Raw genomic sequence first — 26,626 nt, 5'->3', positions numbered from 1 at the left:
TCCAAAGCTAACACCTGTTTGAGGTCAAGATTTGGCAGACCAAATCAGATTAGTGAGGCTACCAATAGGGAAATGAGGCTAACCATGGGTATTATGAATATGGTACCATATAATGAAAGGAAATGCCAGGTGTTACTCATGTAAATTTATCAACCACTGACATTTTTTGAACATGCCGCTAGTACTGACAGCAGTTTAAGTAACATTTTGACTTGGGGCATGTTTGACATTTTGACTTGGGTACATTTTGACTCGAGTATGTTTTGGTCTGGGTATGTCTTGATATGGTTACATTTTGCCTTGGGTACATACTGGTTTGGGTGTGTTTTGACTGTAAACCCAGGATGAGTACATGCACTTGCAAAAATGATCTTATTTGTTGGGAATGGAGAGGTTGTTATACTAGCGAAGAAAATTAGACATCATGTGAAATGGTCATTCTTGTGATTTAACCTAGTAAATGGAGTCTATATGGATATAACTATAACTATTGTGAATATTCAAACCCTGAAGGAGTATGGTAGGTATTTTCATAGTTTACTTTTACTATTTAATTTTTCTCTCATTCACAAAAGCTAAACAGGGGCAATAAGATGAAGAAATAACCCCACAAAGACCTGGAATTGGAATCTCTCTCTCTCTCTCTCTCATTCACACACATATATATCTATATATATAGGGCCATATTTTATTTCGATCATGAATGCAAGAAGAAAAATGTGATGGAACAAGAATGCATTTCTCTCTGTAACTCTCTTCCCCCTAGCCCAGAAAATGTGGAAAAAGCATCTTAGCATCAATAATGCAATATCCCTATTGCTGGTAGTCTGAAATAGCATACAGTAATACTGCTAATATTTATGAAACCGAAGTTATTTTAGTTTAATTCCACACAGCATTGCAAATTTTATCCTATATGTAACTCAGTACATTTTCAGGTCAGAGTCATCATATGTAGCTAAAAGTACACACTACATTTAAAATACTTTGTGTGAAACAAATTACGTACTGTTAGTTACATTTATTGATCCAGACTGGTAAGGGTACTGAATTACAGATAGGATAAAATTCATGATGCTGTGAGGAAGAAAGTGAAAAAGACAGCTGAGGTATTTATCTGGCCGCATCTTATGCTTAGCATTGACATATATATATGGATGAAAGATGGACAATTTGACAAATGTGCTCATTCGACTCATACTCTGCATCAACGTATAGGCTGACAAATATGGTAAACGTCTTACCTGAGACTAAGTATCAAGTTGACATAGATCATTTCTAATAGTAATTTTCAATGAAATTATTGACTATGTAATGGTCTCCTGTTAGACCCTTGAACCATGAATTTCATTTCCATTCATTTTCTTTTCAAGGACTGCATGGAACTAGATATAGTCCATAATATCAAGCAGACCTAATTCGTTAGATGTTCATTGTTTACTGTGAAAGTTATAGTTGTGGTCCCTGTTGAGTTGGAAATATTTCTGGACATGAATGAAGATGTCTTAAGTCATGTATATTTAATTACTTAATTAATCAAAGCCGTTATTTAATTCAGTTTGAAGCTTTTTTAGCTATTAATAATATCAATTATGAAAGATACTTTCTGGACACATTTCTTGTTAAACTATGAACTGTGCAAGAAAGCAAAACATATTTTCTACAGAATTTTTGTTTTCATTTTCTCAAGCCCTGTTACTGGCACATAATTCGAGAACGTTTTTATTTAATGTATTGCATGTAGGAATGTCCTTTCTTGTGATAATGCTTCATTAGGTTGCAGTAGCAATAATTACATATGATGGGATAATGGCACAATATTGTGTTTAATATCATGGTTGATTTGGTTGCAGTAGTGATAATGGTACATTAGCATGTGATAATGGTTCATTAGGTTCATTTGATGCATGAGATAGATATTGGTAGAATGGGTTGCACAAATATTATTTTGATGCCATAAAATAATTGTACAGTAGCATGTATAATGGTTTGTTAGGTTGCAGTATTATTAATTTTAATGTCACAAGTTAATGTTTCATTAGGTTGCAGTATTATTAATTTTGATGTCACAAGTTAATGTTTCATTAGGTTGCAGTATTATTAATTTTGATGTCACAAGTTAATGTTTCATTAGGTTGCAGTATTATTAATTTTGATGTCACAAGTTAATGTTTCATTAGGTTGCAGGATTATTAATTTTGATGTCACAAGTTAATGTTTCATTAGGTTGCAGGATTATTAATTTTGATGTCACAAGTTAATGTTTCATTAGGTTGCAGGATTATTAATTTTGATGTCACAAGTTAATGTTTCATTAGGTTGCAGTATTATTAATTTTGATGTCACAAGTTAATGTTTCATTAGGTTGCAGTATTATTAATTTTGATGTCACAAGTTAATGTTTCATTAGGTTGCAGTATTATTAATTTTGATGTCACAAGTTAATGTTTCATTAGGTTGCAGTATTATTAATTTTTGATGTCACAAGTTAATGTTTCATTAGGTTGTAGTATTATTAATTTTGATGTCACAAGTTAATGTTTCATTAGGTTGCAGTATTATTAATTTTGATGTCACAAGTTAATGTTTCATTAGGATGCAGGATTATTAATTTTGATGTCACAAGTTAATGTTTCATTAGGTTGTAGTATTATTAATTTTGATGTCACAAGTTAATGTTTCATTGGGTTGCACTAGTATTAATTTTTTGATGTTATAAGATAATGGTACAGTAGCATGTGTAAATTTTCATTAGGTTGCATTAGTATTAATTTGATGATTGTAACTTTCATTTTCCTTAGCGATTTTGACACGTTAGTCAGGGTATGGAGTGGCTGTCAGCAGTATTATTACAGATGTATCACGAGGAAGGCCAAATTTACCACGTCTCTACAAACTCCTGCACAGGTAAATAGTTGATTTTGTAACTGTAGATTTACCTTTTTTCTTCAGAAAAGGTAATTTAGTTTGATTTAATTATATCATAAAAATATAGAAATGCAAAGCCTGACCTATTTTTTCTTTGGTTTTTATATTAGTAAATCCAGTTTAAAGCAATTGCTCCATAGAGATGTCACATTAAACAAAATAGCTTTGTTTAGATCTCATTTCAGAACTCTTTTGTTATTAATAACTCAACTCTCATGATAGTTATATATTTCATGATGTAAATTATGTGCATTAGTGCTTAACTAACTAGTTGATAGTGTGTAGATTTCTTGTGGGTTTTTTTAGTTCATTATGTCCATTAGTGCTTAACTAGTTGATAGGATGTCGATTATTTTTTTTTATAGTTAAGTCATTAGCTTGAAGAGTAAATTTACCTGGTTTGAATTATTATTCTTCATATTGTCAGCCAAGGCTACAAAAATATTTTGACTTGCATCCATTATGTGATCTTTAATTTAGTATGATTTGCTGTTGTAGGACCTTGGTTTAGCCATCATTGAGAGAACCCGGGGATTTTCTGACCACCTATTTGCCCTGATGGTCAGTCACTATCTGAACACTGCCAAGCTTTCCAGGAATTACTACAAACTCAGGTCAGATTTGCATCATTTTGGTGAGAAGTATGAGTTTCTTCTTTGAACACATTTTGCCAATGACGTTGATTTCAGAAAAAAGCTCTGCAACCTCTCAACTCCAGCATTTGTAGAAATGCAGAAGCTTTGGTCTTTCCTGTCTTTGTACATAACTTGATGAAGGGAAGAAACTCTCACAAGTGTAAAGATATTTACCACATAATGTAGTTGCTATTTTATGAAATTTCCTTATATTTATGTGAATGTCTTTGCAGTTGTGGACTTCCTCTGACCTCGTGCTCCAACACAGTATTTTTGGTACCTGTTGTTGGTTGGTTTTGTGAACACTGCTGGTATTTCTTTGCTTACCAAGTAGCAAGTGTTTATTTTCTGGCAGGTGAACTCTTTCAGTTTGTTATTTCCTAAAAAAATTCATGATTCTTGTCTCTCAGAATTGACAGATGATGTTGAAGTGTGACTCTCTGAAAGAGATTTAAGGCAACTGAAGACAGATGGGACCTGCTTTTTGGTCTAAGTGCTGCAATGAGGGCTTATGACCAAATTGTGACCTGGCATGTAACAAGTAATGACATGTAACAAACTGGTTTGCATCCCAAGATGTCACTGGCTAGTTTAGCAGGGGATATCTTGATGGTACCCCATCCCTGCCTATCAAAAGTAGTGTGTCCAGTGCCAGTTATGACCATTACAACAGGTCAACTGCTGACGAAAGAACTAGGTGTTCCATCCACACATTCTTCACAGGATTTCTGGGAGTCTGAGATATGACTAGTCCAAGAGGCAACAATACATTTGCTGTCCCTGGGTGAATTTTGTTCCCATTCTCTTTCATCTTCTTTGATGACTTGGAGCTTATGAGAGACTGTCCTCTCATTTCTAAGCTGCCTATGGCCATAAAGTTAGCTTTCGGGCCGTTAAGGGTATGTGTAGTGTTTTAGGGTAACTTGTGCCCTCACTTATAGTGTGGTCTATGATTTTGGACCCTTTTGTATGCAAGTTGTCGAAGGAGAGATGTTCTTGGAAAAGATGCAAATTTTTCATCTTTTTGCAATTGGTGGATTTGAGAGTTAGTGGAGCTTCTTTCCTAACATTAATTTGACCAAGTATATAATTTTGGAGAAAAATAATTTCCGAAACAAATTTTGCTACTTAATTTTAATTAAAATTATCAACAGAATTTCTGTCAGAATTTACTAACACACCTTTGGTTCAGAACCAGAGAAAAGATACAAAAATTCTAAGTTGCCTCTCAACATAAAGGATATCATTCCTAAAGATTATTCTTTCAGTATAGGTGTTATTGAATCTTAATTGCACCAACATTTGTAAGGTCAAGATTTCACAGATTTAAGATTAAAATTCATTTAAAAATACACTTACCCAGAAACCGTTGTGTTCCATTTTAGGTTATGACTGATACTCAGATGATTAAGTGTGAAAATTTGAGATAGAGCTGCAAATTAGCAGATGACAGAACTATTGCTCCATGATAGAGATAAAAAACTTGCATAGTGATATTTTAATAATCAGGGATCAGTAATAAATATTCAAATATGTGTATATATATATATATATATATATATATATATATATATATATATATATATATATATATATTCTTTCAGGAATCTTGCTGAGGCAGTAACTAATCTGAGGGAGAGAAAAAGAATTCATGTTTCACAGAGCCAAGCTAAGGAATGGATGGTAGGTTGTTCACCATCACACCATGACAATTCTTGCAGTGTTTCTTAACAGATGTTAAGGATGGTTGCTTATGAAATGTTAGAGTATTCAGCTTTTGAATAATTGATGTTTGTATATTGTCAAAGGTCCAAAGCAATCCAAAGTCATTAAAAAAAATCTTTAATTATTTTATTTTGCTATTTTTGGTTAAATATATCTGACACCAAGGTCATTATAGCAAAGTATGGGAAAAAGTACCTTGTCACAAATTGTCAGTGAAAATTAGGAGCTGAATATCGATTCATTAAAATTTCATCTAATTTGCACAAGTTGAAGACTCCTCCTATCAAATACACTGAGATAAGTGGTCGGTTAACAAGTAAATTTTCTCAGTATGACACATGGAGTTAAATCACATTAGTTTTCTAGAGGAGAAAACATGCATTGCCAATTTATGACAGGTTGTTAATCTCTACATATTTACTAAGGTTTCATTTTTATTGACTTTTTTATTTTCCTTCACAGTACTAATAATGCAAATATAAAACATATATGACATCTTTGTCATAACTTAATAAGAGACAGAATAAAAAACAAATGTTTTGTGTTCTGTCTCCCTCAGTTCATGGCACTGTGATTCACTTAGGTAATTGGGTGTCATTATATCAGTGACATCGTAATATAATGATCATGTCTACCCTATGAGGGGGGCCCCAAGTGGCCGAGTGGTCTAAAGCACTCTCCGTAACGGATCACTGCCATCTCACCTGTCTGCATGGGTTCGAGTCTAGGATTCGGCCAATGTGGGTATGTGAGAAAGCTTGCCAGTAGCTTCTCGTGGGTCAGTGGTTCTTCCCGGGTTCTTCCTTCACCATTATTACTGGCCGCCATGGATAGCCTATCATGTGCTGAAAAATGGCGTTAAACCCCACAACAACAACAACATCTACACTATGAGCTGCATAATCAGCATTTATTTGATAGCATCCTTTAACATAAATGGACAATTTCAACATGCCAGTGCCTCTAATATTTTCAGCTTTTACAAAAGCAGACATCCTTTAGCATGTTTGGACATCTGCAGCATGTGCCTCTGGTGCTTTCAGCTTTTACAGGAACAGACATCGGATGCAGCAAAATTGGACATCTGCAACATGCCAATACCTCTGATGTTTTCAGCATGTAAAAAGCAGACATCCTTTAACATAAACTGGACATCTACAGCATGTCAGTATCTCTGTTTTGAGCCTTTACAAAAGCAGACATTATTTACCATAAGTGGTCTTGTGCAACATGCCAGTATCTTTGATGTCTTTAGCTTGTAAAAAAGCAGACATATTTCAGCATAATTGGACACCAACAACATGTCAACACCATTAATGTTTTCAGTGACCAATCACAAGCTTGCAAACCAATCCAGTTAGTGATGCCGTGGTCATCTTCGAGATCAAAGGATGAATAACGACATAATGTATCACTCATGGCAGCTGTTCTGTGGCATCTTATCAGTTCAAAATGTTGTGTTAAAGAGTTTGCAAGTTCTAAGACATTATTCATTGTAATGTTGTTTACAGGCAAGGTATGATAAAGCAATTAAACCCTGTGTTATGTTTCAATATAATGTTGTTTGCAGGCAAGGTATAATAAACCAATTGACCCTTGTGTTCTGTTGTTTATTTAACTGTCCTGTCCACAGCACTGAAGTAGTTCTTTTATGCATTATCTTGTCCTATTTGTGTCAGAAATCTGTCCTGGAGCTGTTGGTACAAGTACAGGAGGGGCTTAGTCAATTTCTGGTGTTACTGGCCTGCTGTCCATTAAGGGGGAAGGAGCCCGCAGTGTACCCCTCCCCATTCCCCAAGTCTGACCTCCCCCCAGCTGCATTGCTGAGACATGGAGATGAAGACCATGTACACATCAGGGACACAGTACAGGTAGCACATAGTTTGTATTCATGAAAAAAAAACACCTTCCATGGCAACTGAAGTGTAAAATATTAGCTAGTGTTATCACATATTGAGCAATTTTTCTTTCCTTATAGCATTACGCATTAGTGGCCTTCACTAAGTAATAGAAAAGAGTGAAAACCAACAAGTTTTGTAAAATGCAACAAATTTATTTTGCCTGAATAAAAAGTGAAAATTTGAGAGAGAAAAAAACTTAATTTTGTAAATAAAATCCAAAATAGTCCTAAATGTTTTATAACAAGTCCAGGTATTTAAAGTTCTAACTGAATTCCAATGATAATCAAAATAAGTTTCAGTATTGAATGTGCCTGTAGTCAAGAACATGGTAATGTGCCAATGGCCTGGACTGTGATGATATGCTAAGAGTCTAATGAAATATCACAATAATATAATCCAAGAATGTTCTTGTCTGAATTCACTATAATTTGAAATTAATGTTCCAGTCCAAGAATATTATTGATGAATACTTTATATTTCCAGTGAATAATAATTTGAATAAATAATTGCACCCAAATGAAAAACTGATCACAACAATTAGACTGACAGCTTCAAGATGTTGAAGCAGGAATGAGTAATTTCTCAAGTAAACAACATTATATAAAAACTAAGGCACAATAATAGAGCTTGGATGTAGATCATCCTCCTCTCTGGAACATTCAAAGTTGTCAAACAGTTAAGGAATCTGATATCCATGACACAGACCCAAATAAATATTTTTACCTCTGTTGATAATAATCTAAATATTTAATCCAGAATGATAGGGAAACATTAGTTATGAATTATGTTCTTTACAAAATCATTGTCCCTATACAGGTACAATGTGAACTTATTTCAGAATAAGGTCAACTACAAAATACAGTTATACATAACATAAAATCATGGAGATAAATGCAAAATAAAAGTAGTTTTATTGTCTTTGTGTTTATACTTAAAGAAAAGAAAAGCAAGTGAATGGTAGTAATTTACCTAGAGCCTTTTGATTGCTTTGTGTCTGTCTTGGATAATTCTCTTGTCTTATTTAGAATTATACAGTCATTATGTTTCAAGTATTTACCTTCCTTTTTATAACACATGCTTTAATGCAGTGATATTGTGATACCACCACCATCTCAGTCTGTTCATCTGTCTATTACTCTATTTCAGTCTGTCCATCTGTCTATTACTCTATCTCAGTCTGTCCATCTGTCTATTACTCTTATCTCAGTCTGTCCATCTGTCTATTACTCTATTTGCCACAAAAGAGCTGTGTCATGATTGACCAGTCTTGGTACATAGGTTGTAACTGCAGTTACAAGTGGGACAGGGATCAGAAGTAAAATATTTAAAAACTGCAGTTACAAGTGGGACAGGGATCAGAAGTAAAATATATAAAAACTGCAGTTACAAGTGGGACAGGAATCAGAAGTAAAATATTTAAAAACTGCAGTTACAAGTGGGACAGGAATCAGAAGTAAAATACATAAAAACTGCAGTTACAAGTGGGACAGGGATTAGAAGTAAAATATATAAAAACTGCAGTTACAAGTGGGACAGGAATCAGAAGTAAAATACATAAAAACTGCAGTTACAAGTGGGACAGGGATCAGAAGTAAAATATATAAAAACTGCAGTTACAAGTGGGACAGGAATCAGACGTAAAATATATAAAAACTGCAGTTACAAGTGGGACAGGGATCAGAAGTAAAATATATAAAAACTGCAGTTACAAGTGGGATAGGAATCAGAAGTAAAATATATAAAACCTGCAGTTACAAGTGGGATAGGAATCAGAAGTAAAATACATAAAAACTGCAGTTACAAGTGGGACAGGAATCAGAAGTAAAATACATAAAAACTGCAGTTACAAGTGGGACAGGAATCAGAAGTAAAATACATAAAACCTGCAGCTAGAAGTGGGACAGGGATCAGAAGTAAAATATATAAAACCTGCAGTTACAAGTGGGACAGAAATCAGAAGTAAAATATATAAAAATGGCAGTTACAAGTGGGACAGGGATCAGAAGTAAAAAATATAAAAACTGAAGTTGGAAGCAGTTTTTAATACTTTGTTTCTAAACTCTAAATATGCCATGGAAGTAGCTTGGATTGCCATGGAAATAGCACCTGTTTTGACTTGTGTTAGGGCCTTGGCTTCCCATACAGAATCCTAGAATTTTGAATAATGAAAACGAAAAAAAATTAGCTAAACTTATTTTTTGGTATAATAATTGACATGGATACATTAAATGTATCCTCGTTTCCAAGAATCCATAATATTTACATAATTTAGGAACAGAATTCCAGAAAGGCTTCAAGTCATTATTCTGTAAAATGTCCTGTTATAGACGCATTTTATATCAGAAATTATGTCTCTGTAATTTCTTTTACAGAGCTTAATAAAGGATGCAGCAGATGCCCATCACAAAGTGTGCCAGGCAATGAAGAAGGAAAAATTTACCTGGTAATTTCACTTGACATTGAGTTGCATGGTAATTTCACTTGACATTGAGTTGCATGGTAATTTCACTTGACAGTGAGTTGCATGGTAATTTCACTTGACATTGACTTGCATGGTAATTTCACTTGACATTGAGTTGCATGGTAACTTCACTTGACATTGAGTTGCATGGTAACTTCACTTGACATTGAGTTGCATGGTAACTTCACTTGACATTGAGTTGCATGGTAACTTCACTTGACATTGAGTTGCATGGTAACTTCACTTGACATTGAATTACATGGTAATTTCACTTGACATTGAATTACATGGTAATTTCACTTGACATTGAATTACATGGTAACTTTACTTGACATTGAATAATCTTTTGGAAAGAAGAGAGATCTTGTTTATGAGTGTGACTTTTTCTTAGGAAAATATGACTCTTTATACAGTTTATATGCTGTATATTGACCAGATTATTTGTTTTATATTGTACAGGTTATATGCTTTATATTGACATTGACAATGCCATTGGAGTTGGATGATGTAACTGGCATTGGAGTTGGATGATGTAAGTGACATTGACAGTTGGATTGGAATTGGATGATTTAAATGACATTGACAGTGGCATTGAAGTTGAATGATTTAAATGGCATTGACAGTGGTATTGGAGTTGGATGATTTAAATGGCATTGACAGTGGCATTGGAGTTGGATGTTTTAAATGGCATTGACAGTGGCATTTGAGTTGGATGTTTTAAATGGCATTGACAGTTGCATTGGAGTTGGATGTTTTAAATGGCATTGACAGTGGCATTGGAGTTGGATCGTTTAAATGGCATTGACAGTGGCATTGGAGTTGGATTATGTAAGTGGCATTGAGGTTGGATAATGTAAGTGGCATTGACAGTGGCATTGGAGTTGGATGATTTAAATGGCATTGACAATGGCACTGAGTTGATGTATTAATCTAAACCACATTAGTGGCTGAAAGACTTCACTTGTAATATGAAAAGAATTGTATCAGATTTCTGAGAAATTATACAATGTTTATGCAAATGTAACATTACCAAGTTAATATGATTTTCTTTTATAGGATATGCCTAGAGCATCTGAATAACCTTTTTGCATGCCTAGGAGACCTTTCAGACAAGTTAGCCCCTGTTTCCAGAATCTTCACTGAGCAAACTGCTGGTCAGTCTGGTCCACTAAATTCCACACTGGACTTCCTGACCACTCAGATTACCAGCACAGTTCATAGCTTCCAGGACTGGGCAGCAGGTCAGAGAGGTCATGACCTTGACACAGACATTAATTCAGGACCACAAGGCTGTACAGACAAAGTACATGAGTTTTGTGAGGCTTTGGAGGAGGTGGTGTCAACAATTTTGCTGACAGTACAGAAACTATCTAGAGCACATGTAAGCATCAACTCCAAGGGCCAAGAGTCAGACAAGGCCCAGAGAGACTCCATACAGCAGATAGAAACTGACACAGAAAAGAGCCAGACGGACACTGCACTAAGGACAGAAACTGAGGTTATAGAAGAGGATATAAAAGATGGACATTTGGTTCAACTTATTCTTCAGCCTTTGTCAACAGATCTTGATAGTGTCAATTTTGCCAAGGTGAGAAGTGACACATTAATTATTATAGTGATTTTTTTAATATTATGTAATGTAACAGGCCTTGTTTGTATCATTCTAAATTTCTTGTAAACTGTTTTCCGTCATCTATTATATAGGCCTAATCCAATGACACACCTTATATAACATTAACCAGGATAGTAATAAGTATAGTAAAACAAAACAGTCTTGATATAATATATTTATGACTTAATTTCTGTAATAATGTCTCAGTTAACGTAACATATATTCAGCCTAAAATGCTGAAAGCATTTTGTTTGTTTGATATCCCATAATAAACTTTCCTGTGTATGTTGTCTCATAACAGATTTTGCCTGGAATTGAAGCTTTACTGAGCCAGCTGTATGAGTTATCTGACCAAGGTCAAGCCAGCCATGTCATCTTTGAACTCTGCTGCCAGGCACTGACAAGGTGTTGTCCACTGCTAGATCAGTATGTCCAGCTTGTCCACCATCAGCTTGTCCACTGCCTGGCCACACACCGGACACTGGCTAAACTACTCTCTGTCTTGCTGGGGTTATTTACTGAACTGGCAGCCAAGGTGAGTCAGCATTCAAGAAAATTTTGGAATTTTTGTTTTGGGGAATTTTTTTAGAAATCCATATTGATGTGTCCGGTGTAAACACTAAATTCACCTTGTGAAATCTCATTGAGAACACCAAGGTTCTAAACTTACGTTTTTGGCTCAATGCACATATATATCTGCTTTCATAATCAGGGTGCAAAAGTACATATTTTTACTGTGCTATCTTTCTCAGTTTTTTTTAGTGCAGTTGGGCAAAACAGTGAATTATGGAAATAAATAAACCAATCAGTATGGTTTTTCAGTAAATTGATGAGCATATACATGGGGTGATATATGCATACTGGTGTGACTTGATGTGATATATGCATACTGAGTGACTTGATGTGATATATGCATACTGGGTGTGACTTGATGTGATATATGCATACTGGGTTTGACTTGATGTGATATATGCATACTGAGTGACTTGATGTGATATATGCTACTGGGTGTGACTTGATGTGATATATGCATACTGAGTGACTTGATGTGATATATGCATACTGGGTGTGACTTGATGTGATATATGTATACCATTTTTTGAGCCAACATTATTTAGTAAACATTTGAACATGAATATGAATTCACCAATGCAGCAGGTTTCATTTGAAAAGGAATACACACTATTTTCCCTCTGATTACATTGTCTTTGGAAGAATAAAATTCAGTCAAGACATGAAATGCTTAAATCAAAAATGTATTTTCATATTGTATACAGTGTACCTCTTGTAATGGTTTAATCTGGAAAAGTTCTTGTTAGGACGTTTTGGAACTTGATCGTCACTGGTAATTTCACAGTGTATTTATGTATATTATCAAGAAAAGACCTAGCCATCTTATCCATTGTTGTCTGGACAGTGAAGCATAGGCCTGATACCAGTCTCACTTCATGAGGTGATGACTCTCGTCATACTGAGGACTATTTTGTGTTGAATTTTTGTGTTAAAAGTTTCTCAAGTAATATTCCAGAGGAGACCTGCTTAGCAAGCAGAACATTGTTTTAGAGTATTATCTTTGAGTATTTTCCTTTCCAGGGATTCTGCCCACCACCAGAATTCAGTGAGGAGTTACTTGGAGAAGGAGCCACACAGTTTGAGGACATCCAGGGAGTGGGGATAGGGGAAGGGGAGGGAATGAAAGATGTCAGTGATCAGATAGAGACAGAGGATCAGGTGAGTTATTGAGTCGTTTAAGATGTCATTGATCAGATAGAGATAGATAGTCAGGTGCGTCAGTGAGTCAGTTTAGATAGATAGGGTCTACAGGTATTGAATATAGATATGGTCAGTAATGTTTGCTAGTTCAGTGATTTAAATAAAGATTGAATATAATTGACCTGTTGAGGATGGAAGAGGGTCCAAGAGATATTTTTAAGTTGTTGTTGTTGTGGGGTTTAATGCCATTTTTCAGCACACGATAGGCTATGCATGGCAGCCAATACTAGTGGTGAAGGAAGAACCCTGGAAAACTCCGGAAAGAACCACCGACCCCACAAGAAGCTACTGGCAAGCTTTCTCACATACCCACATTGGCCGAATCCTAGACTCAAACCCACGCAGGCAGTGATCCGTAACGGAGAGCGCTTTAGACCACTCGGCCACTCAGGGCCCCTATTTTTAAGTAAAGTAGAGAGAAAATGAGAGGGAAAGGTAAGTTATATTGGAGATCTTTAGAAGGGGAAGTAGTATCAATGAGAGGGGAATAGTGAAGTATGTCATTGATTTGGGAGAGAGAGAGATGATTGTCAGTGAGTATGGTTCAGTGTTTGAGAAATCAGATTTGTTACGAGGTATATATTGGAAAATATTATCAGACATAACATTGTTATAAGACCAAGAGAGTTCAATATCATTTTAGGTGTGCAGACAGTTAGTTAAAGACATTTTGTGAGTGAAAATTAGTGAATTACGAGAATTGATGACCAATATTAATATAACCAAGTGCAGTCAGATCATTAAATACATGTAGTCTGTATAGACAGTGTACAGTGATCACTCACTACAAATTTCCATATAGTCCAGACCCTAAGATAATATTAGTTTGGTCATAGTATGTACAGTGGTCCCTTTACAAAACAACAGTATAATCCAGACCATCAAATAACATTGGAATGGTCACAATGCATACATTGGTCCCTCTACAAAACTCCAGTATAATCCAGACCCTTAAATAACATGGGTATGGTCATATAGCCAGTATACAGTGGTCCCATACTACAGTACTCCTCTGTATAGTGTAGTCCCACATTTGATAGTGTATGTTGGTCCCATGTTTAAAAGCATCTCTTCATAGTGCAGTTCCATCATGAAACACATAGTATACAGTTGTCCCTTGCCACAAAGCACCTCTGTATAGTGCAGTAAATCATTAAACACATACATATACAGTTTTCTCTCGTTACAAAGCACCTGTGTATTGTGCAGCGCACCATATAACAAAAGTATCGTTGTGGATCTCAGTTTTGTGATGTACCTCAGTATAAAGAAACCTGATTATAAATGTGGCATAACATAACAGCATTATAGTGAGAAACCATTGTCTGTATTGATACAAATGTGCTTGAATTTGCAGAAGATAGTTAGCAATATCGAGTGTTTATAAAGTTAAAAAATTTGATTTCAACGAATGAGTGCATGCCATCAAGACTTATATTGTATACCAGGGTATCATGAAAAGGGAGATCTGGTTGCATCATCAATTTGTAATTAATGCAGCCTGACTTCATGTCTACCATCTAGACCTTCTTAATCTTGTCTACCATCTTACCTCTACTGTCTGCCTGACTACCTTACTCTTTTTCATGTCTCTGTGTATACCATCTTTTCCCTTTTGTTACACTGTATAAAGTCTTATCACTCATGTTACACCATATAACTTGCCCTTTTCATGTCCTTAGTGTATGCCATCTTTTAACTCAATTCTGCCTGTCCACCTTGCTCTTCTCATGTTCTTGTATATACCATCTTATCATGAATGTCTGCCTGTCCACCTTGCCCTTTTCAGGTTCTGATTTATACCATCGAATCACTCCTGCTACACTGTATACCATCTTATCACTCATGTTAAACTATATATCATTTTATCACTCATGTTCCACTTTATGCCATCTTATCACTCATGTTACACTGTATGCCATTTTATCACTCATATTACACTGTATACCATCTTATCACTCATGTTACACTGTATACCATCTTATCACTCATGTTACACTGTATACCATCTTATCACTCATTTTACACTGTATACCATCTTATCACTCATGTTACACTGTATACCATGCTCTTTTCATCTTATCACTCATGTCAGCCCATCAGCCATGCCCTTTTTATGTCCCCAGTGTATACCACCTTATCACACATGTCTGCCTTTCCACCTTCCCCTTTTCATGTTCTTGTGTATACCATCGTATCACTCCTGCTACACTGTATACCATCTTATCACTCACGTTAAACTGTATAACATCTTGTTTCTTATTGTGCATGTCTGCCTGTCCACCTTGCTCTTTCCTTGTCCCTGGGTTTTTCTATCTTAACACTCATGTTGCACTCTATACCATTTTATCACTCGTGTTACACTGTATACCATCTTATCACTCATGTTACTGTATACTGTCTTATCACTCGTGTTACACAGTATACCATCTTATCACTCATGTTACACTGTATACCATCTTATCACTTATGTTACTGTATACTATCTTGTAACTCATGTTACACTGTATACCATCTTATCACTCATGTTACACTGTATACCATCTTATCACTCTTGTTACTGTATACTATCTTATCACTCGTGTTACACAGTATACCATCTTATCACTCTTGTGACGTAGTATACCATTTTATCAGTCATGTTACACTGTATACCATTTTATCACTCATGTTACACTGTATACCATCTTATCACTCATGTCACACAGTATCATAGCTGCCAAGTGTCCCATTTATTTCCGTATTTGTCCCATATTTTGGACCTAAATACAGGTGTACATTCTTTTGGCAAAAACTACTTTTTTATATTAAAAAAATATATAAAAAATTCCTTGCAATTTTCAGTTTAGAAAGGGCACTCGGTTCCATTCTGATAGAAATGTATCGCATGTATATAGGAATACAGTTCTACAGTATGATTGGTTCATTTCGAAATCGAGGCTACAATGCCTGTCTTTATCCGCCATATTGGATTTTGCAAACAGTTATCACTGTCACTGTATCTCATTTTCACAATATTCAACTTCTAATGATGCTGAATAGGAAAGCAGAATATTCAGAATTTTCTCCAGGAAAGACAAGAAAAGAGAACTTCAAGGACAATTGTGCCGTCATGTTTAGATTTGTTAAACCATCTAGTAAAGGAGAAAACTCTACGTTTTGCAAATTGTGTAATGTGATTTCGCTATTGGGCATGGAGGTGCCCATGAAATAAAGAGCACAAAAAAGCTAATAAACATCAGCTTGCTGCTTCATCATACACAACTCAGCCTGAACTTATGACGTATATAAATACCAGAGAGAACCTTGATGTAATTCGATCGAAATTCGGTTTGTTAAATTTCTTTTGAAAAATACCCTTCCTCCTTCAGTTACTAGTGTTGCTGGCGATTTATTTCGCACACGTTTTCCAGACAGTAAAATCGCAAAGGATTACTCGTTTGCTAGAAGAAAAACAGTTCAATAAGAAAATCACACAGAATTGAGATCATCAATGAAAGTTGATACATTCAAATCGATAATGATTGGAAAACAAATAAGGTGTGGAAAAGGCTACTATAAACAGCCTGTGTCTGAGTGTGTTGCACTCTTGCACCTTCTGAATGGGCACCCGAATGGAACATGGTACAACACATGCATCTTTGACATTAAATAATTATGCAAAGCACTGTCCTACTTTAATGATGGTTGTGTATGTTGTAAATAGTTACATATGCATAAAATTTTAAAAATCAGTATTTGTTCCTGAAAATCAGTATTTTTGTCACAAGAAGTCAGTATTTTTGTATTTGGGTGTTGGCAGCTATGCAGTATACCATTTTATCACTCATGTTACACTATATACCATCTTATCAATCATGTCACACAGTATACCATTTTATCACTCATGTTACATTATACCATCTTAACACTCACGTTACACTGTATATCATCTTATCACTTATGTTACACTGTATACCATCTTATCACTCATGTCACACAGTATACCATTTTATCACTCATGTTACATTATACCATCTTAACACTCACGTTACACTGTATATCATCTTATCACTCATGTTACACTGTATTCCATCTTATCACTCATGTCACACAGTATACCATTTTATCACTCATGTTACATTATACCATCTTAACACTCACATTACACTGTATATCATCTTATCACTCATGTTGCACTGTTTACCATCTTCTAGCTAGAGGATGTGAAAAGGCCTGGTGAGGAGAGACAGGAAGACTCCAGTCAGCAGCCAGATATACCTGACGAAGACAATGCCATTGAAATGTCCACTGACTTTGATGGTAAACTCCACGACCTTGAACCTGCCAGTCAGGATGAAGATGAGGAGAACAATGAGGATGGCTCTGACAAGGAGAATGAGCTGGATAGACAGATGGGAGAATTGGATGAAAAAGATACAGACAAACTGGATGAGCAGATGTGGGGGAGTGATGAAGAGGAGAATGCTGATGACAAAGAGGTATTACCTTTTCTTTGTCAGGAACCAATATGGAATATGGGGAGAAGGAAACATAGTGTTTTGTAAGGTCAAGCACTCTGAACCATTTTAAAATTTGAACTTTGACTGAAATGCTTTGAGACAAATCTGATACTTGAAGAGAATTTTTATTTTTCAAACAACATGCTGGAATGTATCCCAAAATCAAGAAAGTCATAAAATTCTTTGAATTTGACAGAATTATAATAAAATATCTCTGACTATTTAAACTTTTGAAAATCAACTTGAAATTACTTTTAGGGTAGTTCATATGATCAGGTACAGATCGTTGATTGTAATTTTATTCATCAGAATAGAGTCTGATTAATGAAACCAGACTGAGTGAAACATTCATCAAATATTAGTACCATTACAGCAATTGAAAGAATTGTGTTTTGTCCCAGAAATAAACCTAGTGTCGGCATGTACTAAGTATAACAGTCAGTAACATGTGGTCAGTTGTTTTTTGTTTTTTTTTTCTGTACAGGAAGCCACGGAGGAGTTTGGCCAGGGGTCAGGGAAACAGAGTGAAGCTGAACTGGTTGCCAAGGATGACAACCAAAATGGGACAGAGACCAGTCAGAAATCGGATCAGCAGGAGCAGCAACAGGAGGGTGAAGAGGAAGAAGAAAAGACTCACAACTTGGATGAAGAAATGATTGATGAGGTATAGGAATTTTAATACTCTTATATGCATGTCAGTTTAGATAGTTGTAATGAGTTCAGAAATACCTGTTAAAAATGATAGGTCAAATATGTATCCATTAATTTTGCATTGTCAGATTAATCCACCTATGGACATGAATGTTTGTATTTTGTTTTCTGTATTTCTTGTAAAGTAGATAGAATATAGTCACACTTACATTATACAGAATCAGCCTTTCTTAGTAGAAGCTTAATAGAGCTATCACTTAGAATTCAGCCTGAATGTCTATACAGTCGTCCATACATCATCACTCTAGATTAATATCAGTATTAATATTGTTTATACTTAAAGTTATGTGGTAAGCTTATTTCATGGTGCTTAGAATATGCTTGTGGATACCTGTACAACAACAGTTTACCAAAAGCCAGGTGGCAAGCCTAACATTCAGGTCATCACCAGTTTCTTGTATCACAGGAGTGAAAAAAGCTTTTGTAGAATATATGGAACAAATCTAGAAATTTCAGTTATCACATATATTTTTTTTATAATGTAAGGTTAATATTTTAGATGGGGTCCATTTTAGTACACATTATGTCTAAAATGATTTTTGTAATGAAGGATATGATAGAGAGGAAGATTTGTGATACACACATGAATTAGGTTGGAGTTATTTCCCTTTACAGGCTGATTATGATGACAATCGTGTGGACCCACACCATGACAAGGAGACTGAGGATCAGACAGCTCCAGAGGCCATGGATCTTCCCGAGGATCTGAACCTTGATGATGGGGAGGAAGAGGAGAAAGAGGAAAATGGGGAGGGTGTGGAGGATATGCTTCCAGGTGAGTTACTTTTTGTTAAGGAAATGTACAGTTTCCATAATTGAGTTTTTCTGTTGTTAACTTCATGACTTCCTTCTGATGTAGTAACTTTTTGTCTACAGTAAGGGTAAACCATGAACATTTATATTTGATTTAATCTAATTGTTTGTTTGTTTTAAAAAAATGTTTATTCCATTACATGCTATTGTAATGTAACTTTATTTACTGGATTTTGATATTGTCCAGAATAGTGTTCAGTTCTGACTGATTTTTTAAAGATTTTTGACATTTATTGTTACAGACTTTTGGTTTTCCCAAAAGGATGAACTCTTTACCTCCATCTGGGAATCTGTTTTGCATTGTAGTTAGACTTATTACTGATGTTTTCAGAAAGAATAGTAAGTTGTGCCTTAACACTTGAGGAGTCGAGATGTTTTATGTTGTGTCCAGTTTGGCAAATTATTTTGTAAGATCACTGCTATAACTTCATAAATTAAATATCAAATCTGCCAAATCTCATTATATATGCAAAATATTTGTTAGATTTTATAGGCACCAAAGACCATTTAAAGTAAAGTTCAGTCTCTATATTTTTTTATCTCTGCTGGTTATAGATCAGAAGATTTTGTGGGATGGCCTGTTGTTTATGTGCCACCCATTTATTTATACGTGCATTGTTTTTCTCATCTCTTCCTGAACTGCATTGAGGATTGCCATAAAAATGACACACAATTCATCCCAAGGTCTAGTTGATCCCAACTAAAACGGTGACACTTCGACATCCAATACGGCCACGGCTATGGCCATCTTGAAAATCTTATCACCACACCTCCTAAATGAATGTAATATCAACATGGATTTTCATGAAAAAATTTGATATAATGACTACTAAATGGTCTTGGATGAAAATTGTAATGACCTGATCTTCATGATGGCCACCACAGCAGCCATTTTGAAACTCAGAATGCTACTGAATGGATGGTCATATTGGCACAGGTTTTCACCACAAGATTTGTTCGATCAATTTGGTCTAATAAGAAATTGGTGCATCTCTTACATTCAGTATGGCTGCAATGATGGCAGCCATTTTGAAAATCTTGTTATTGCTATTTCTTCTCAATGGATGATCAAATTTTCTTGGATTTTTTAAAGATTTTTTTTTATATACTATCTATTTGGTACTAAATGAAAATGGCGTTGTTCTTACATCAGGTATGGCGCCATAACAGCAGACCTGAAAATCTTATATTACTAATCCCCTTGAATGGGTGGTCATATCCACATAGATTTTCATCAGAAAACTTCATGATGTCTTGCTGAGTTTAAATGAAAATGGTTCAGACTTTATATCCAATACAATGGCAGTCTTGAGTATCAGAGACGATTTCAATGCTGAGCAGTTGAAAGGAAGAAATGTTCTTATCTTGGTCAGTGGAGCATCAGTTCCTTTGAGGGACTCTTGTTCTAATCAGTACCTTTGAGGGACTCTTGTTCTACATGGTATTTTCCAGTTTTAATAAGTCTAAGAACCAGGTAATGGTTAATGTTGTATGCACAGCTTTGTATGTGACCTTGTACCAATTTTAGGGCCAAGAATTGAGCCATATAGTAATCACCCTTTTCATCCATCCATCAGTTTATCTGTCTGTCCATTTACACTTCATGTAGCCAGCAAAGATCTGCAACCCTTACACATAATTGAAAGCCATTTGGTAGGTGAATTGCCTACTACATGAAGATGTGTGTTGAAAAGGTCTCATCAGGTTCAATTTTTGAAGGAGATATCTCTGTTGGGCTATTAATGATACATCTCCACTGCAGCAACCCCTTGTAACCAGCGTATCTCAGGAATTCAACATAATTTATTCTGATTCAAATTGAAGTGTACTTTGTCCGATAAATCTTGATGTGCCTTGTATCTGTTTTGTCTTGCCAATTCCTTGTTTGATACTGTGACTCAGTGGATAACATGCTAGTCTTGCGTGAAAAAGGGTGCAGTTCAATTATCAGATCATCCTGGGTCATTTATCATGCTGTGTACACAGGCAAAGCATTTTACCATTGATCCAAAATGTTGCATTACATAGATAGCTTTATGTCATTGAGTTGCTCAATGACAGTCACATAAATTTTTATTTTATGAGACAGACTTATTATCTTGTAACTAATTAATTGATAATAAGTCATAACAGTATATGGAGCTTTATGTATGTTGTGCGAGACTTGACTAGTTTTTGCAACTGGATATATTCGCTGGATGTATTCCGTTTATTGATTTTGTGGCTAGATTTTGCAACTGGATTTATTCCGTTTATTGATTTCGTGGCTAGTTTTTGCAACTGGATTTATTCCGTTTATTGATTTTTTGGCTAGTTTTTGCAACTTGATTTATTCCGTTTATTGATTTTGTGGCTAGTTTTTGCAACTGGATTTATTCCGTTTATTGATTTTGTGGCTAGTTTTTGCAAGTGGATTTATTCCATTTATTGATTTTGTGGCTAGTTTTTGGAACTGGATATATTCTTTTTATTGATTTTGGCTAGCATCATGAAAAGTTAACTTGAGCTGTTTATACGTATATGCTAATATAAATTTGACCGTGTTTCTTTTTAAGACTCTCTGCATATCTCAAAAATATTGACAACATTATGGTACACCATTTTAATTGCTTTACAATGCTAATTGTTTTGTGCATGTGCTAGTGCAAATTTAGCATATGGAATTAAGCATGTACAAAACAGAAAAGAGAAAATAGTATTAAAAACAGAAGTAACAATTTCTCCACTGTGAATGTAGGTGAGATTGAGACCAAGGAAGAGACCAAATTGCCTGCAGAAGATGAAGCAGACGATAAGGGACAACAAGAGGGTCAAGAAGGGGAAGAGAAGGAGGAGCAAACCAGTGCACAGGTAATTTATATTGTCCCTGTAAGAGATGTTTTTTAAATTGGCTGACACAGTTTTATGTAATAAGTTATAATTAATGATATTGTATTATCATGTCATCATACTTGAACATGACATGTTCATCATGTTCATCTTAGACCGTGCAGATAACATGACATGTTCATGTAACACCAGCAGATAACATGACATGTTCATGTAACACCAGCAGCTAACATGACATGTTCATGTAACACCAGCAGCTAACATGACATATTCAGGACCATGCAGTTAGCATGACATTTTCATGTAGGACCATGTAGCTAACATGAAATTTTCCTGTGGAGCCAGCAGCTAGAATGAAATTTTCATGTAATGCCAGCAGCTGAAATGGCATTTTCATGTTGTGAATTCAAAGTTTTATAAACCAACAAAATTTGACCTTTCATGTAGTGAATTCAAAGTTTTATAAACCATCAAAATTTGATCTTATAAAGATATACTTTGCCTCAGTAATATGGATTTCCTAGTTCTTAAAACTTCATATTTACTTCTACAAGGGTCTGTAATTGTTTATTGTCTGTAGTGTAAAGCTCCCCACCCCCTCCCACCAAGTAAGCTTTGTTGCATCTTTTATGTCCATTTCGTGTGTTATTGCTTATTACAGCAGTAATTTGGTTTGAAGTTTTAGCAGCACAAGTAGGTTAATCAGTACTAAGGCAGTTGGAGTAATGTGCCTTGCCTTAGGTAAGACAGACCACAGCAGAGATTTGCACACTTGAAGAGCAGTGATGAGCAAAAACTCCAATAACTTAGTTTATAAAAATGTACTTTTTGCAGTAAATAATGTTTATTTAACTATTGAACCTTAAATTGCTTGTCACAACCTAAGTTGTGTTGCCAGTAGAGGTCTCCTAAGTCTTTTTTAGGTATGCAACTGTTTAGATATGTTTATCTACTTCAGGTTGATATGAATGGTTCTTAAATTAAATTTTTACATTGGGCACTGGAACATGCATTTTGTCATAGTTTGAACCATGCATTCATCCTGGAAGTCTTACAGATACATGTTTAAAATATGGGCTAACTAGAAATCTCCAAAATGGCTGACACCCAGAATGGTTCATCTTCAGATGATGATTTTTTTTGGCAAATACTGGCTGATGGTGACAATGACAACAACAATGATTTTTCAAGTTTTTAAGAGTATCAGATTATTGCAGCTGGGAAATGGTACAAGAAATTAAGTGAGTGATTTTTAACCTGAATACGCGTTCAGTGTACACACTGGATGGATAAAAGCAGATGTCATGCCGGATCCATAATCTGCATTATTCAAAATTAGATGTTGAAAAGGTAAAATACCTAGCCAGCTTAAAATACAGGGAATTTATACGTAGACTGCAATTGTTCATTTCCTTTAACAAACAACTCAGTGCTGAGAGGTATTGTGCAGCAAAAATATATAGCACTCAGTTAAGGGTTAAGATAAATGAATAAACAAGAAACTAAAAAGAAATCAAAAAGTAAGGATATTTATTTGATCAAAATAACTGCCTGAACAAGTAGACTATGGCACTGACAGACTTAAAATCTTAATACAGCATTATGGAACAGATAAAGAAGTTTGGCATGATAGTAGTCAACAATGCACTGATTAAAAAATACGAAACTTTGGCAGAGCTTATGAAAGTGAACAATCTGATTTTGGAGCTGACATATCCAAGAGACAGTACCTACAAAATTTGGAAAATTGTACATAACAGCCATAAAAAAACAGCTTCCCAGTCTGACCAACCTAGCTATTAATATGCCTGATCAGATAGCAGACAGTGAAAGGGGTTCTCAGCACAGAACAATATTCATAAATAGGTAAGGAAAAGATTAAGCTTAGAAACAGCCAACAGGTTAATGATCGTACAACTAAAGGAGGCATTTTTGAGGATTTTGATTTCAATATAGTTCTAACAGAGAGGAATAGGAAGAAAGGAAGATTCATATTTAAGTGCTAGGTAAATATTGAACCATGGTTATTTCCTTCTCCCCTTCCCCCTCTTTCGTTTGTTCTACTTGCCCCTTATTTTGGTGATGTGGAGGAAACTCTCCCCATTTAGATAAAATCCTGGCAGCTTCTCTACCACAATAGCTGACCTGTGCTGATGTGATAGTAAGTTTTTAACCCACACCCTTGCAGTTGTGAGAAGGGGATGCCAACCCACTGGGCCATCATGATGCCTGCCTCCATTAGTTGCCTTTTACAAGATGTTGGAGGATGCATAACACAGAATTTAATGCTTTGTTATACTGTTCACCTTTTTATGAAATATTGACATTAAATTATAAGGTTCTGGACCATTCCATGTCTATGAAATTATAGCATCAAGTAGAACAAATTATAGCACTGAGTAGGAAAAATTATAGCATTGAGTAGGACAAATTCAACACAGGCTTAAAACATATTTGAGTATTTGTGGACATTGTGAAACATTTGGATAATGCAGAGCAAATAATAATCTTAATTCTGAAATGTTTGAAATTCTACCTAGTAAAGGTACTGAAAATCAAATATGTTCATTTATTAGTCTGAGATATTTTGTTTTATCCTTGATAGGAAACTGCAGTGCAGGAGGAGGAGAAAGAGTCAGAGGAGTTAAAGGAGGAGAGTATACAGGATAAGGATGAAGAGGAAGGGAAAGGGGAAACAGGTGAAGAACTTGAGGATACATTAAACTCTGAGCAGCAGGCAGAGAGGGTGGAGGATGTATTGCCTGATGAGGAGAAGGAAGGAAATCAGGCCATAGAGCATTATGGGAAGACATCACATGATACTCAGCTGGCTGAGATGTCAGACACTGCAGTGGACCAGGCTGGACAACAGAATGAGGCAACGGTGGATAATCAGGATGAAGTAATAGTTTGCATTTATGTGTACTTTGTATGATTCTTTGCATATTGTTTTAATGCTTTATAATGTTCATTGGCCTTAATTCAAGTTCACATGAACTTTTGGTATAAGATGGTTTTAACATGATTTGTCAATACTGCATTGAATTTGTTTATATATATAATGAAATCTTGATTATCCTTAGTCATCTTGATAATTGGTTGTCCAGATAATGAATGAATTTATGCAGAATGTATTTAGTATCTTGAGGACATTCCATCAGTCCAAATGATCCAATAGACTGGATATGTAGTGCTTGGGGCCACTCCATCAGCCCACATGATCCAATAGACTGGATATGTAGTGTGTGAGGTCACTCCATTAGACTACTGGATCAAATAGACTGAAGATGTAGTGTGTGGAGCCACTCCATCAGTCCATATGATCAAACATATTGCAGATTATGTGTGTGGGGACACTATCAGTCCACATTATCCAATAGACTGGAGATTATCTATGTGGGGCTACTCCACCAGTCCACATGATCCATTAGACTGGAGATTATCTATGTGGGGCCACTCCATCAGTCCACATGATCCAGTAGACTGGAGATTATCTATGTGGGGCCACTCCATCAGTCCACATGATCCAATAGACTGGAGATTATCTATGTGGGGCCACTCCATCAGTCCACATGATCCAATAGACTGGAGATTATCTATGTGGGGCCACTCCATCAGTCCACATGATCCAGTAGACTGGAGATTATGTGTGTGTGGCCACTCTATCAGACCTTATGGTTCATTAGTTTGGAGATTTGGTGTTTGGGGCTACAATTTAAAAGACAGTATGTCTTAAAGTATTGGATCATAGATTCCTGATTGACAAAGTATTAACAGTTAATGAATTTAGTAGGATCATATCAGATCCATGCTTCTTATTCACAAGACTTTGACCAATAAACTTGAACTATTAGTCGAAATGTAAAACTTGAATATCATATTTGTATAGTACATGTACGTCTTAGTCATTGGTATTTGGTTTCTACTAAATAAATGAAATTGATTGTAAAATTAAGTTGATTATAAATAATGAATTTATCCATGTCTTTAGGGTAAAGAAACAGGAATGGCAAGGTCAGAGGAGACTGAAGGTCATACAGGTCAGAGGTCATCTCAAGCAACAGATGCATCAGAGGCAGGGGAGAAGAAAAAGGTACATTTTATTACCTGGTGGCAATTAGCATAATGAAACATTTATATTAAAAGCAAAATAAAGAAATGCACAAAATTATAAATCACATAAAAGCATTTTTGACACAACACAATACAGCGTGACCCTACTATAACAAAAATGAGGACCTTGTTGTGAACCAAACTGTGTTATAACCAACAAGGCCAATTAGCTGAAGAGAATGACATATTACCCCTACCCCCGAAAGACACAAACAAAGTAGGGGGATACATGTAGGTGCAATACTAAATAGTTATCAGCTTCTTTCAGATTAAACAAGTGCTTAAAATAGTTATTACATATTTAATATTTATTTATATATGAAATCTGTAACATAAGCGTAAATAGTTGAGTATGTGTACTCACCAGTTGAATCTGTTTTTATTCATAATAGTAATTCCATCCAAAATATGTATAATACAGCATCACTTCTCTAAAAAAAAAGTATTTGCTAGGTACATTTGAATCCTGACATTTAGTTTCTTTTTAATGGTTTCACACAAACTTATGAAACGGGTGGTGTATTTTTCCTGCAATATTTATATTCACTGGTCACGTCCAAAGCGTCTGAGTTCTGGTGGACAGTAAAATGTAAAATTCAGACATTGAGAGTTTCTAAATGAAA

At 35.3% G+C, this 26,626-nt stretch overlaps 1 protein-coding gene across 2 annotated transcripts in view; it reads left to right on the top strand.

Moving 5' to 3' along the window:
* Positions 1 to 26,626, top strand: part of LOC149772822 (midasin-like) — a 270,606-nt gene that overhangs the window by 215,055 nt on the left and 28,925 nt on the right. For both annotated transcript variants that reach the window (XM_089947241.1, XM_089947240.1), the window contains exons 78-91: positions 2,802 to 2,907; positions 3,427 to 3,542; positions 5,168 to 5,246; positions 6,968 to 7,159; positions 9,562 to 9,632; positions 10,707 to 11,238; positions 11,564 to 11,797; positions 12,856 to 12,993; positions 17,232 to 17,516; positions 18,022 to 18,201; positions 18,864 to 19,023; positions 21,799 to 21,911; positions 24,496 to 24,792; positions 25,882 to 25,983. In XM_089947241.1, coding sequence (XP_089803367.1) covers positions 2,802 to 2,907; positions 3,427 to 3,542; positions 5,168 to 5,246; positions 6,968 to 7,159; positions 9,562 to 9,632; positions 10,707 to 11,238; positions 11,564 to 11,797; positions 12,856 to 12,993; positions 17,232 to 17,516; positions 18,022 to 18,201; positions 18,864 to 19,023; positions 21,799 to 21,911; positions 24,496 to 24,792; positions 25,882 to 25,983 — 2,605 coding nt within the window. The remainder of the gene's footprint in view (positions 1 to 2,801; positions 2,908 to 3,426; positions 3,543 to 5,167; positions 5,247 to 6,967; positions 7,160 to 9,561; positions 9,633 to 10,706; positions 11,239 to 11,563; positions 11,798 to 12,855; positions 12,994 to 17,231; positions 17,517 to 18,021; positions 18,202 to 18,863; positions 19,024 to 21,798; positions 21,912 to 24,495; positions 24,793 to 25,881; positions 25,984 to 26,626) is intronic.

This window comes from Sinohyriopsis cumingii, unplaced genomic scaffold, assembly GCF_028554795.1.
Source record: "Sinohyriopsis cumingii isolate HCF-2022 unplaced genomic scaffold, ASM2855479v2 utg001164l, whole genome shotgun sequence".
Lineage (NCBI taxonomy): Eukaryota > Metazoa > Mollusca > Bivalvia > Unionida > Unionidae > Sinohyriopsis > Sinohyriopsis cumingii.
This window is presented reverse-complemented; position numbering and strand designations above follow the sequence as displayed.